The 14965-nt window shown below is 43.9% G+C and overlaps 1 protein-coding gene across 2 annotated transcripts in view; it reads right to left on the bottom strand.

Moving 5' to 3' along the window:
* The window catches only part of LOC135539572 (alpha-1-syntrophin-like), a 68945-nt gene extending 54273 nt beyond the window's left edge, over positions 1-14672 (bottom strand). For both annotated transcript variants that reach the window (XM_064965519.1, XM_064965520.1), the window contains exon 1: positions 14301-14672. In XM_064965519.1, coding sequence (XP_064821591.1) covers positions 14301-14583 — 283 coding nt within the window. In that variant the 5' untranslated portion in view covers positions 14584-14672. The remainder of the gene's footprint in view (positions 1-14300) is intronic.
* Positions 14673-14965: the final 293 nt, after the last annotated feature.

The following is a 14965-nucleotide window of genomic DNA, read 5'->3' as shown; positions in this document are numbered from 1 at the left end:
CTTAGATTGTGCATGAATATGATGGGGTATGAATATAAAATATTGTGGTCTACAGGATTATAATACATACGCTTTATCCTAGGGCTTAAAGTAAGTCCCTCCCCACTGGGCACATTTACATGTGGTTGAGTTGTCAACTAACGCGAGTTCAACGTGAAATCAACAAAACATTTCACCATGGCATTGGATTTAGGTTCAAACTTTTTGCAAATCCAATCACCTTTTCCCGTTGATTCGTTGGGGTGAAATGGCGTGGAAACAATGTTGATTCAACAAGTTTTTGCCCAGTGGATCTGATACTAGTGACTAACATTTGAAGTATTTCTTGGGAATCTTCGAAAGTTTGTTGAACGTTGTTTAAGAGAAAGGAAAGTAGCAATGCACAAAGAATGTTTTGCTCCATGGGTGTAGGTACTCTTGAGACTGACTAGATTGTTCTGTCACTCAGAGTTCATAGTAAGTACATAAGACTGCATCATCCACGACAGTGCTCAACGGTTTAATTTGAAAAGCTGAGCAAGGGACATGTTTCACATTTAGACTGCAGTTGTAGAGAATACGAGGACACCAGTCATCCACTTTGCCCGGCTGCAGTCTCTTCTCTCTAACAGGATAATGAAGGTCAGTTCATAGGCTGATGAATCTGCCACTTCCAGAGGGCCCTTCATGGGAAATATTGTCAATAATGTCAAGTGCCAGTTGGGTCTTGGCCTTGGGGTGGCTGAGAAATGTTCCGAAAGAGGATTAAATCAAATTAACTCCGAATATATATTTCAAAGGTTGGCTCCCACGGGCGATTCTACGGATTTAATTCATGCCTGAGACTAGAGCCAGGTGCCCTCAATAAAAGATGCCGGGGCTTACACACCCATGCATCTCAATCACAGTGGCATCGGCACAGACTGCGACTCCCTCCGCTGTCAACATTATCTATGCCTTTTCTGAGTGGGGCTAGCGTTGCACGCCAGTGTGACATTTGATGGTTGTTCGTTCAGTGATTGAGATGCAGAAATTTTGGCCACCAAACTGAGATTCTGACGCCTGGTGAATTGTGTGGGAGGCGAGAGCAGAAAAAAAATATCCTCGGTGATTCAATTGTAAAAATAGAACTACCAGATAATGAAAACCCAGACTGTAACATCACCAAATTGAAATCACCAAGGAACAAACTCCAAATAGACTTTTAGATTAGATCATGAACAAATCATAGACCATACGCAATATTGGGTTATATGTCATAAACTGCATTTAAGCCAATCAACTTGAATATGTGAAATTCGGAAAAGAAATAAATCACACTTCTATTACTATTTTTATTTTTAAATTGTCGGAATAATTTCCAATCCCCCCTATATATTTCTTGTAAATATATATACAGTATACACAGTACCTGTCAAAGGTTTCACATTCATTTGAGTTTCTTTATTTTTACTTTTTCTACATTGTAGAATAATAGTGAAGACATCAAAGCTATGCAATAACACATATGGAATCATGTAGTAACCCCCAAAATGTTAAATCAAAATATATTTTAGATTTTAGATTCTTCAAAGTAGTCACCCTTTGCATTGATGACAGCTTTGCACACTCTTGGCATTCTCTCAACCAACTTCACCTGGAATGCTTTTCTAACAGTCTTGAAGGAGTTCCCACATATGCTGAGCAATTGTTGGCTGCTTTTCCTTCTCTCCGCGGTCCGACTCATCCCAAATCATCTCAATTGGGTTGAGGTTGGGTGATTGTGGAGGCCAGGTCATCTGATGCAGCACTCTATCACCCTCCTTGGTCAAATTGCCATTACACTGCCTGGAGGTGTGTTCGGTCATTGTCCTGTTGAAAAACAAATGATAGTCCCACTAAGTGCAAACCAGATGGGATGGCGTATCGCTGGAGAATGCTGTGGTAGTCATGCTGTGGTAGAGAATGCTGTGGTTGTGTGCCTTGAATTCTAAATAAATCACAGACAGTGTCACCGGCGAAGCACCCCCACATCATCACAACTCCTCCATGCTTCACGGTGGGAACCACACATGCGGAAATCATCCATTCACCTACTGTCTCAAAGACACAGCGACAAAAATCTCACATTTTGACCAAAAGGATTATGGCCTAACCTACGGATTTCACATGACTGGGAATACAGATATGAATCTGTTGGTCACAGATAACTTAAAAAAAGATAGGCGTGTGGATAAGAAAACCAGTCAATATCTGGTGTGACCACTATTTTCCTCACGCGACACATCTCATCTGCATAGAGTTGATCAGGCTGTTGATTGTGGCCTATGGAATGTTGTCCCACTCCTTTTCAATAGCTATCCGAAGTTGCTGGATATTAGCGGGAACTGGAATACGCTGTCGTACACGTCAACCCAGAGCATCCCAAACATGCTAAATAGGTCACATGTCTGGTGAGTAAGCAGGCCATGGAAGAACTGGGCCATTTTCAGCTATCAGGAATTGTGTACAGATCTTTGTGCCATGGGGCCGTGCATTATCATGCTGAAACATAAGGTGATGGCGGCAGATGAATGGCAATGGGACTCAGGATCTCGTCACGGTATCCCTGTGCACTCAAATTGCCATTGTTCATTGTCCATAGCTTATACATGCCCATAACATAACCCCACCGCCACCATTGGGCACTCTGTTCACAACGTGGACATCAGCAAACCGTTTGCCCACATGACACCATACACACGGTCTGCCATCTGCCCGGTACAGTTGAAACCTGTACCCACCCGTGAAAACCACACTTCTTCAGCATGCCAGTGGCCCACTTTGCCCACTGAAGTCGTTTACAATGCCTAACTGCAGTCAGGTCAAGACCCTGGTGAGGACGACCAGCTTCTGATAGTTTTTGCAGAAATTCTTCGGTTGTGCCCACAGTTTCATCAGCTGCCCGGGTGGCTGGTCTCGGATGATCCCGCAGGTGAGGAAGCCGGATGTGGAGGTCCTGGGCCGGCATGTTTACAAGTGATCTGCGGTTGTGAGGCCGGTTGTACGTACTGCCAAATTCTATAAAACGACATTGGAGGAGGATTATGGTAGAGAAATGAACATTCAATTCGCTGGCAACAGATCTGGTGCACATTACTCAGCATGCCAATTGCAAGCACCCTCAAAACTTGAAGACATCTGTGGCGTTGTGTTGTGTGACAAAACTGCACATTTTTGAGTGACGTTTTACTGTCCCCAGCACAAGGTGCACCTGTGTCATGATCATTCTGTTTAATCAGCTTCTTTTTATGTCATACTTGTCAGGTGGAGTGATTATATTGGCAAGGAAGAAATGCTCACTAACAGGGATGTAAACAGATTTGTGCACAAAATTTGAAAGAAATAAGCGTTTGTGCATATGGAACATTTCTGGGATCTTTTATTTCAGCTCATGAAACATTGGACCAACACTTTACATGTTGCATTTATATTTTTGTTCTTTAGTGTAGCTAAAAAGTAGTAAGTAGTTGAAAAGTTGCTAATTAGCTAACATGCTAATGTTGTCCGTTATGAGATTCGACATTCTCGTTATACACCTGCCCATCCACCCCAACCAACCATCCTACTTCCGTTTTGCTTAAGGCAAAACATCGGTCTTATGTAACCATACCAAATGTAACATAACATATAATACTAATTTGAGTGTCTCGGATTTACATTTACGTCTAGTCTATGAGACCAGAAAAGGAGGGCACCAATGCTTATTCAAACAGACTAACTATTTAACATACGATTTGTTGCATGAGCTGAACATCTGAGTTGTGCACTAATTTCTACACACCAGTCTCCTTCTACCTATCGTACAGTATAATGGTGTCAAAACAAACTTTAGGCCTCAAACCTATTCGGCCTTAAATGCACTTCGGCACTTTGGTCCAAACGCAAGGTCGACTCCATGCCTCCCTCCACCGAACCAGGGTGGGCTTCTGAAAATAAACATCCCAGACAGACTGCTCCACTGCCATCAAATAGCTTTCATCTCAGGCCAATGACAACTGCATTCTGGGATCTTCTTGTCAGCTGTTCGCATTGTGGTGTCAGCTGGCCGCCTCCTGCCTTTTGCTCGCTCTCTCTCGGCTTGACGTGGCAGCACCACTCTGTCGAGACAGTGGGGAGTCACCGGTTGGTGGTCGGTTTCACTTATTTAAACAGTGCCAATTGATTTTCAAAGCCGCAATTTTTTTTTATGTCATTAAATGTTTATGTCATGAGGGGGACTCCTTTTGTAAAAGGGAGCTGAAACTAATACAACACCAGACACATCATTCCTGCCAAACGGTGAAGCATTTTGCATTGCAGTAGGTCCAGGCCGTCTATCAAAATGGACCACTGTCCTGGGCAGGTTGCCAGAGCAATGAGATGGTCTATGTATACATGCAGACATTTCAGGAAGTAAATCTCCATTTATTCTCTATTATATTGCATTATTTACAACAGCCACGATAAACACAACCATTGATGTTTAATGATGGTGCATTTTACACAGTAACAGTTAAAAGTTTGGACACACCTACTCATTTAAGGGTTTGTCTTTATTTTTACTACTTTCTACATTGTATAATAATAGTGAAGACATCAAAACTATGAAATAACACATATGGAATCATGTAGAACCAAAAAATTGTCATTGTCCTGTTGAAAACCAAATGATAGTCACACTAAGCGCAACGCAGATGGGATGGCGTATCGCTGCAGAATACTGTTGTAGCCATGCTGGTTAAGTGTGCCTTGAATTCTAAATAAATCACAGACAGTATCACCAGCAAAGCATCCCTACACCATTATACCTCCTCTTCCATGCTTCACGTGGGAACCACACATGCTGAGATCCTCCGTTCACCTACTCTGCGTCTCACAAAGACACAGAGGTTGGAACCAAAAATCTCAAATTTGGACTCATCAGACCAAAGGACAGATTTCCCCCGGTCTAATGTTCATTACTCATATTTCTTGGCCCAAGCAAATCTCTTCTTCTTATTAGTGTTCTTTAGTAGTGGTTTCTTTGCAGCAATTTGACCATGAAGGCCTGATTGACACAGTCTCCTCTGAACAGTTGATGTTAAGATGTGTCTATTACTTGAACTCTGTGAAGCACTTATTTGGGCTGCAATTTCTGAGGTGCAGTTAACTCTAATGAACTGATCCTCTGCAGCAGAGGTAACTCTGTCTTCCTTTCCTGTTGCGTTCCTCATGAGAGCCAGTTTCATCATAGCTCTTGATGGTTTTGCAACTGTACTTTCCGGATTTACTGACCTTCATGTCTTAAAGTAATGATGGACTGTCGTTTCTCTTTGAGCTGTTCTTGCCATAATATGGACTTGGTCTTTTACCAAATAGGGCTATCTTCTGTATACCACCCCTACCTTGACACAACACAACTGATTGGCTCAAACACATTAAGAAGGAAAGACATTCCACAAATTAACTTTTAACAAGGCACACCTGTTAATTTAAATGCATTCCAGGTGACTACCTCAAGCAGTTGGTTGAGAGAATGCCAAGAGTGTGCAAAGCTGTCATCAAGGCAAAGGGTAGATACTTTGAAGAATCTCAAATATAAATTTGTTTAACACTTTTTTGGTTACTACATGATTCCATATGTTATTTCATAGTTTTGATGTCTTCACTATTATTCTACAATGTAGAAAATAGAAGAAATGAAGACAAACCCTTGAACGAGTAGGTGTGTCCAAACATTTGACTGGCACTGTATTGTCATTGGCTATACTGAGCAATTTTCCTAACCAGCTTTGCTGCTGTTTTAACTGAGCACAGGTACAGTGCCTTGCGAAAGTATTCATCCCCTTGGCATTTTTCCTACTTTGTTGCGTTACAGCCTGTAATTTAAATCGATTTTTATTTGGATTTCATGTAATGGACATACACAAAATAGTCCAAATTGGTGAAGTGAAATGAAAAAAATAACTTGTTTAAAAAACGTAAATGTGGTGCGTGCACATGTATTCACCCCCTTTGCTATGAAGCCCCTAAATAGATCTGGTGCAACCAATTACCTTCAGAAGTCACATAATTAGTTAAATAAAGTCCACCTGTGTACAATCTAAGTGTCACATGATCTGTCACATGATCTCAGTAAATATACACCTGTTCTGAAAGGCCTCAGAGTCTGCAACCCCACGAAGCAAGGGGCACCACTAAGCAAGGGGCACCACCAAGCAAGGGGCACCACCAAGCAAGGGGCACCACCAAGCAAGGGGCACCACCAAGCAAGGGGCACCATGGAGACCAAGGTACTCTCCAAACAGGTCAGGGACAAAGTTGTGGAGAAGTACAGATCAGTGTTGGATTTATAAAAAAATAATCGAAACTTTGAACATCCCACTGAGCACCATTAATCCATTATTAAAGAATGGAAAGAATATGGCACCACAACAAACCTGTCACGCACCAGGTAAGGAGGGCATTAAGCAGAGAGGCAACAAAGAGACCAAAGATAACCCTGAAGGAGATGCAAAGCTCCACAGCGGAGATTGGAGTATCTGTCCATAGGACCACTTTAAGCGTTACACTCCACAGAGCTGGGCTTTACGGATGAGTGGGCAGAAGAATGCCATTGCTTAAAGAAAAGAATAAGCAAACACGTTTGGTGTTCGCCATAAGGCAAGTGGGAGACTCCCCAAACATATGGAAGAAGGTACTCTGGTCAGATGAGATTAAAATGTAGCTTTTTGGCCATCAAGGAAAATACTATATCTAGGGCAAACCCAATACATCTAATCACTCCGAGAACACCATCCCCACAGTGAAGCATGGTAGTGTCATGCCCTGGCCATAGAGAGGCTTTTTATTCTCTATTTTGGTTAAGCCAGGGTGTGACTAGGGTAGGCGTTCTATGTTATTTTTTCTACGTTTTTGTATTTCTTTGTTTTTGGCCAGGTATGGTTCTCAATCAGGGACAGCTGTCTGTTGTTGTTTCTGATTGAGAACCATACTTAGGTAGCTCTTGTCCACATGGGTTTTGTGGGTAGTTGTTTTCCATTTCTGTGTTTGCACCATACGGGACTGTTTCGATTTTCATTTCTTTCCTGCACTTTGTTCTTTTGGTAATTTCTCGTGTTCTGAGTTATTGAAAGTTATCATGGACACGTACCACGCTGCATTTTGGTCCGATCCTTCTTATTCCTCATCAGAAGAGGAAGACAATCATTACAGAACTACCCACCACCAAAGGACCAAGCAGAGTGGTAACCAGGAGCAGAGGGTTCTGGACTCCTGGACTTGGGAGGAGATACTAGACGGTAAGGGACCCTGGACACAGGCTGGGGAATATCGTCGCCCTAAGGAAGAACTGGAGGCAGCGAAAAGCTGAGCGGCGGCGATATGAGGTAAGGCAGCGCAACAGGCAAGAGAGACACACTGGGAGATTGGCGGAGTCAGGCGATAGACCTGAGCCAACTCCCCGTGTTTACCGGGAGAGGCGTAGTGCTGGTCAGGCACCGTGTTATGCGGTAAAGCTCACGGTATCACCAGTGTGCACTCATAGCCCGGAGCGCTATAGGCCAGCCCCCCACAAGTGCCATGCGAGAGTGGGCATCCAGCCAGGGTGTGTTGTGCCAGCTCAGCGTTTTTGGTTTCCGGTACGCCGTTTCGGCCCAGGATATCCTGCGCCGGCGCTGCGTGCTGTGTCTCCGGGGCACCGCAATTCGCCCTATGCCTGCGCTCCGCCCGTGCCGGGGGAATGTGGGCATTGAGTCTAAGGGAGAGGTGCGAGTGGTATGCACCAGATCTCCAGTGCTCCCACACAGCCCTGTTCAACCTGTGCCTGCACTCTGGAGGGTCCGGGCTAGAGTGGTCATCCAGCCTGGAGGAGTGGTGTCAAAGCTGCGCACCAGAGATCCAGTGCTCCCCCACAGCCCGGTCCATCCTGGTGGGTCCTGTGGCAGCCCCATGCAACAGGCTGTCTCTCCGTCTCCTCCCTCCAGGTTCTCCCGCCTGTCCGGCGCTTCCAGAGTCTCCCTCCCGTCCGGAGCTGCCAGAGCCGCCCATCAGTCAGGAGCTGCCAGTCGCCCTTCACTCTGGAGCTGCCAGAATCGCAGCCCCTCAGTCCAGAGGCGCCCCTCAGTCCAGAGGCGCCATCTACGGGGGTCTTCAGCCCGGGACCCGCTGCGGGGTCCATATCCCGCACCCGAGCCGCCACCGTAAGAAGGCCCACCCGGACCCTCTCCTTTAGAGTCAGGCTTTGTGGGGGAGGGGGATACTGTCACGCCCTGGCCATAGAGAGGCTTTTTATTCTCTATTTTGGTTAGAACAGGGTGTGACTAAGGTGGGCGTTCTATGTGCTTTTTTCTATTTCTTTGTTTTTGGCTGGGTCTGGTTCTCAATCAGGGACAGCTGTCCGTCGTTGTCTCTGCACTTTGTTCTTTTGGTATAATCAAATCAAATTTTATTTGTCACATACACATGGTTAGCAGATGTTAATGCGAGTGTAGCGAAATGCTTGTGCTTCCAGTTCCGACAATGCAGTAATAACCAAGTAATCTAATAACCAAGTAATCTAACTAACAATTCCAAAACTAATATCTTATACACAGTGTAAGGGGATAAAGAATATGTACATAAAGATATGAATGAGTGGTGGTGCAGAGCAGCATAGGCAAGGGTACAGTATATACATATGAGATGAGTATGTAAACAAAGTGGCATAGTTAAAGTGGCTACATGTATTACATAAGGATGCAGTAGATGATAGAGTACAGTATATACGTATACATATGAGATGAATAATGTAGGGTATGTAAACATTATATTAGGTAGCATTGTTTAAAGTGGTTAGTGATATATTTTACATCCTTTCCCATCAATTCCCATTATTGAAGTGGCTGGAGTTGAGTCAGTGTGTTGGCAGCAGCCACTCAATGTTAGTTGTTGCTGTTTAACAGTCTGAGGGCCTTGAGATAGAAGCTGTTTTTCAGTCTCTCGGTCCCAGCTTTGATGCACCTGTACTGACCTCGCCTTCTGGATGATAGCGGAGTGAACAGGCAGTGGCTCGGGTGGGTGTTGTCCTTGATGATCTTTATGGCCTTCCTGTAACATCGGGTGGTATAGGTGTCCTGGAGGGCAGGTAGTTTGCCCCCGGTGATACGTTGTGCAGACCTCACTACCCTCTGGAGAGCCTTACGGTTGTGGGCGGAGCAGTTGCCGTACCAGGCGGTGATACAGCCCGCCAGGATGCTCTCGATTGTGCATCTGTAGAAGTTTGTGAGTGTTCTTGGTGACAAGCCTTCTGAGGTTGAAGAGGCGCTGCTGCGCCTTCTTCACGATGCTGTCTGTGTGAGTGGACCAATTTAGTTTGTCTGTGATGTGTATGCCGAGGAACTTAAAACTTACTACCCTCTCCACTACTGTTCCATCGATGTGGATAGGGGGGTGTTCCCTCTGCTGTTTCCTGAAGTCCACAATCATCTCCTTAGTTTTGTTGACGTTGAGTGTGAGGTTATTTTCCTGACACCACACTCCGAGGGCCCTCACCTCCTCCCTGTAGGCCGTCTCGTCGTTGTTGGTAATCAAGCCTACCACTGTTGTGTCGTCCGCAAACTTGATGATTGCGTTGGAGGCATGCATTGCCGCGCAGTCGTGGGTGAACAGGGAGTACAGGAGAGGGCTCAGAACGCACCCTTGTGGGGCCCCAGTGTTGAGGATCAGCGGGGTGGAGATGTTGTTGCCTACCCTCACCACCTGGGGGCGGCCCGTCAGGAAGTCCAGTACCCAGTTGCACAGGGCGGGGTCGAGACCCAGGGTCTCGAGCTTGATGACGAGCTTGGAGGGTACTATGGTGTTAAATGCCGAGCTGTAGTCGATGAACAGCATTCTCACATAGGTATTCCTCTTGTCCAGATGGGTTAGGGCAGTGTGCAGTGTGGTTGAGATTGCGTCGTCTGTGGACCTATTTGGGCGGTAAGCAAATTGGAGTGGGTCTAGGGTGTCAGGTAGGGTGGAGGTGATATGGTCCTTGACTAGTCTCCTAAAGCACTTCATGATGACGGAAGTGAGTGCTACGGGGCGGTAGTCGTTTAGCTCAGTTACCTTAGCTTTCACGCGAATGCTGCCATCAATCCACGGTTTCTGGTTAGGGAATGTTTTAATCGTTGCTATGGGAACGACATCTTCAACGCACGTTCTAATGAACTCGCACACCGAATCAGCGTATTCGTCAATGTTGTTGCCTGACGCAATACGAAACATGTCCCAGTCCACGTGATGAAAGCAGTCTTGGAGTGTAGAATCAGCTTCGTCGAGAATATTCTCGTGTTCTAAGTTATTAAAGTTATCATGGACACGTAGCACGCTGCATTTTGGTCCGATCCTTCTTATTCCTCATCAGAAGAGGAAGACAATCGTTACAGGTAGTGGCAGCATCATGCTGTGGGGGTGTTTTTCATCGGCAGGGACTGGGAAACTGGTCAGAATTGAAGGAATGATGAATGGAGATAAATACAAGGACATTCTTGAGGGAAACCTGTTTCAGTCTTCCAGAGATTTGAGACTGGGATGGAGGTTCACCTTACAGCAGAACAATGACCCTAAGCATACTGTTAAAGCAACACTCAAGTGGTTTAAGGGGAAACATTTCAATGTCTTGGAATGGCCTAGTCAAAGCCCAGACCTCTATCCAATTGAGAATCTGGAGTATGACTTAAAGATTGCTGTACACCAGCGGAACCCATCCAACTTGAAGGAGCTGAAGCAGTTTTCCTTGAAGAATGGGCAAAAATCCCAGTGGTTAGATGTGCCAAGCTTATAGACTTGCAGCAGTAACTGCTGAAAAAGGTGCCTCTACAAAGTATTGTTTCACAATGAAAAATATTTTGCATCTTCAAAGTGGTAGGCATGTTGTGTAAATCAAATGATACAAACCACCCCCAAAAATCAATTTTAATTCTAGGTTGTAAGGCAACAAAATAGGAAAAATGCCAAGGGGGGTGAATACTTTCGCAAGCCACTGTACGTCACTCTGTTTCATAATTGTCCTTAAATTCGCAAGAGGCTGAATGTTTCTCACTGGAGAGCATCTGAGTGAGCAAAACAGCACCCCTCTGTCTCTATGTGTGCAGGCCAACTATGTGATGCTGTCTGGTCAAAAAGAGTATGACATTGCTGCCGCCGTAACATTGAACGCAAGAGAAGCCAGCAAGCATTTGGCCTACCTCGATTAAAAAAGGTATAAAATAATAGCCAATCAGCATTGAGCTAAACTGAGCGAGCTCAACTGTGAATGGTCCTAGCGCACCCAGAAGAAGTGTCAAGGGAAGCCAGATTGGATTTGGCTTCAATCGAATCACATCACATAGAGAGCAATATGTAATTGACAGAAACTACTTGAATTGTTGCATCGCTTTGTGTTGTTGTGACCCGGTGGCTAGCTAGCTTGCTAAAATTGGTCCTTTCCTAAATAAGCCATGGATGGAGATAGGGTTTTACTTAATTCTCCATTCTGGGCAATGATTATAATGGCGATTCTGATACAACCATAAATTCGTACATTGTGCCCATGGCCTGAGAGCATGGAAGTTCAATATGTAACTAGATGTAGAAGGCTAACGTTAACTAGCCAACGTTGCATGAAAGGAAGTTAGGCTAGTGAGCAAGCATTTTAGCCAGGTAGCTAAAAATGCAAATGCAAAAAATAAAAGCGTGTAGTGTATGACAGAGTCATAGACCGTTTGGTCAACATGAAAGGGAGGAGGATGGCATTGGCATTTCTCTACAAGTAGGGTGAGTCAACATGTTTTTCTACTTGCACAAATGCACGCACGAAAACACACACACAAATCAGAACCATGGACAGTCACATCATATTTAGCTTACGTTGATTGGACTAAATTATTTTTGGTATCTTGTAGTTGTCACTGTATTAGACTAAGCATAGGTGATTTGATTATATTGAAGTTGAAATGGCGTTGGACTAGTGGAGGCAGCTCCTATTTTCTTTGCGACTTGACTTGGTAACTCTCCATGGTTCTAAATCAATAGTTATTTATTAGTCTGAAAATGTCGGAGACGTTAACTTGCTTGACCTTGCTGTAGATCATGTAACTGTTTGTTACATGCAATATGCTTTGTGGACTTCACTGGACAGAGGTTGCACTCTGGTTTTGTGATGAAACAAAGGTGTCGTTGAATTTATTCTGCCACTGTGTTTTCTTTTGTCTTGGCCTTATGCCTATATATCATGGCACGAGGCATATGAACTAACAGGTTATCGAGCAAACAACACAGTTATCACAACACATCGCTTGTAATATGGCTTTTTTTTCTGGCTTGGCTTCCCCAGTGTTTTTACCCACACACCGCTACTGCTCTTCACAAACAAAACAGACAAACAAGCACACACCATCTTAAGCACAAACAGGAGTAGGGATGTAATTCTTAGAAATAACTCTATTTTCTTCTTGAGACCTCAAAAGTCTTGCTTTTCCTAAAAGCATGTTCCATCGCCTTATCTGATTGCATGTGTACACTACAATGGCGTACAATAAATACTCATGAGGCTACATTAGATTTAAAGGGTGTGCCCCAAGGTTTTTTTTGTTGACCTGCTTTTCCATCGCATATCATGCAGGAAGCAGTGAGATGATTTGTTTCCTAATCACAGGTTTGAGCCGTAACATTGACAGTGGAATACTCCAAAAAGACCACGGGATACACTGAGTGTGAAAAACATTAGGAACACCTTCCTAATATTGAGTTGTACCCTTTTTGCCCTCAGCACAGCCTCAATTTGTCTGGCCACGAACTCTACAGGGTGTCAAAACCGTTCCACAGGGATGCTGGCCCATGTTGTGTCAAGTTGGCTGGATGTTCTTTGGGTGGTGGACCATTCTTGACACACACAGGAAACTGTTGAGCGTGAAAAACCCAGTACTGCTGCAGTTCTTGGCCCCTACTACCATACCCTGTTTAAAGGCACTTAAATATTTTGTCTTACGCATTCACTCTCTGAATGGCACACATACACAATCCACATGTCAATTGTCTTTAGGCTTAAAAATCCTTATTTAAACCTGTCTCCTCCCCTTCATCTACACCTATTGAAGTGGATTTAACAGGTGACATCAAAAAGTGATCATAGCTTTCCCCTGGATTCACCTATGTCGTGGAAAGAGCTGGTGTTCTTAATGTTTTGTACATTCAGTGTATATGGAGACATTTTGATGTTGGTAATAACTTGTGAACACAATAATTAAAAGAAAAGCAGGTCACCTAATAAATAGATGTCCTAATTCAATTAGACATGCAGACTTATTCCCATGGGACAACATTAGGCAACATTTCTCCTCCCATGACATCATGTAACTATTTCACAGTGGTGCTTGTCTAACATCAGCTCTTATTTCTATATGAAGAGTTTACTATATGCCATTATTGCACAGCAGCATGGCAGATAGGCAACCTTTCTCTTGAAATTACCATGCACCCTGACAAACTTTATTGGTAGGCTATAGTCGCCCGATCATAACATGTTTAGGGAGAGAATCAAGTCATCAAAATAACATTTAGAGAAATAGAGTTGGTTGCACAGTTTACTTGAATAGCTTCAAATGGCTTTATTGACGAGAACAGTTTGATGTTTTTTCAAAAGGTTCCGCTGTTGAAAAACTTAGGCTATCACAAACAGCCTAGTCTAGTGCACTACAGCATGGCCTTTTCTCAATTATTAAGCGAATGGAAGAGTGTCCTCCCCGCCTGGATAGACACCTTTCATCTATGATAGTCATGTGTATCCTACCCAAGTCCTTCCTGGAATTGTTTTTAAATCTGCCACACCTAATTTGAATCAGTTTTTGTTTTGTGTGAGGAGAAAAGCATGTACACGTTTAAAAACAATATGCTACTTATCATTTTATTTATAAAATGTCTTGCACAACAAGTATTATTATTTATTTTTGTATCACTTATCACACATTTATTTTGGGATTCCAACCTGTAAATTAAATGTGCCTGACTCAACCAAGTTTCATTTCATACAAGCGCATTTTCGCCCACGTTCACTCTCGCCACCTCTCCTCGATTACCTTCAAAAGGAGGCGAGAGGACTGAGGAAAGAGGACGAAGGAGTTGAACCATCCAATTGAGAAAAAACCCATGGAAAAACTTCAACCCAATTACTGACCTTCGAAGGGTTTAAGTATTCGGTGAGGGAAGTTGGTACTTTCCGCGTTTACTTTTAGTAAAGTCCAACGCAAGTATCGAGTAGCTTACATTGTTAAACTTGAATAAACAAACGGACCAAATACATGTTTTCGAGAGTGTCATTTGATTACGCACTACACTGAACCTACCTTTAATACTAATTCCAAGTCCTCCCACATCTTGCTTGGTAACTCGCACCGTGCGCTTAACGTTGGTGATTGTTTCTGGGACCGGAGAGGAGCTGAGGTTGGCTGGGTCTCCGTTAATGGCACCGGCAGGAGTTGGGTTGGGTTTAACTATGTCTTCGGCGACCTCTCCGGGGCTCACGGTTAAAGTCTCCTCCGTAAGTGTGGCTAATACACGGATCCAACGGTCCACGGTAACTCGAAGTTCTAACAGTCCCGTTTTCTGTGCCTTCATCGTGGCAGCCATGTTCAACACATTCCTGGAATAACTAGACGGGTTGGCACTCGGTAGTCGTGTAAAGAGATAGGGGTGGGGGAGATGCCAAAAGGCGCAGCCCCCTCCTCCAACTCTCTCTCTCTCCTCCTCTTCCAAGAGGTTTAGCCTAGTACTCTCTCTCAAGTATTGAAGTTAATTGAGCACAATACGATTAGTAAAGATAAAGGGGAGTTTTTTTTCTACATTAATTAACAAGGTTTAACCAGTGGCCAACATACTTTTTGTAAGTTGTGGGAAAAGTACCCCATTCTAAAAGTAAAGATATCTTAATTAACAGAGAATGACTCACGTACAAGTGAAAGTCACCCTGTAAAAGTATACAAGTATTTGGTTTTAAATATACTTAAGTATA

Source organism: Oncorhynchus masou, chromosome 5, assembly GCF_036934945.1.
Source record: "Oncorhynchus masou masou isolate Uvic2021 chromosome 5, UVic_Omas_1.1, whole genome shotgun sequence".
Taxonomy (NCBI): Eukaryota; Metazoa; Chordata; class Actinopteri; order Salmoniformes; family Salmonidae; genus Oncorhynchus; species Oncorhynchus masou.
This window is presented reverse-complemented; position numbering and strand designations above follow the sequence as displayed.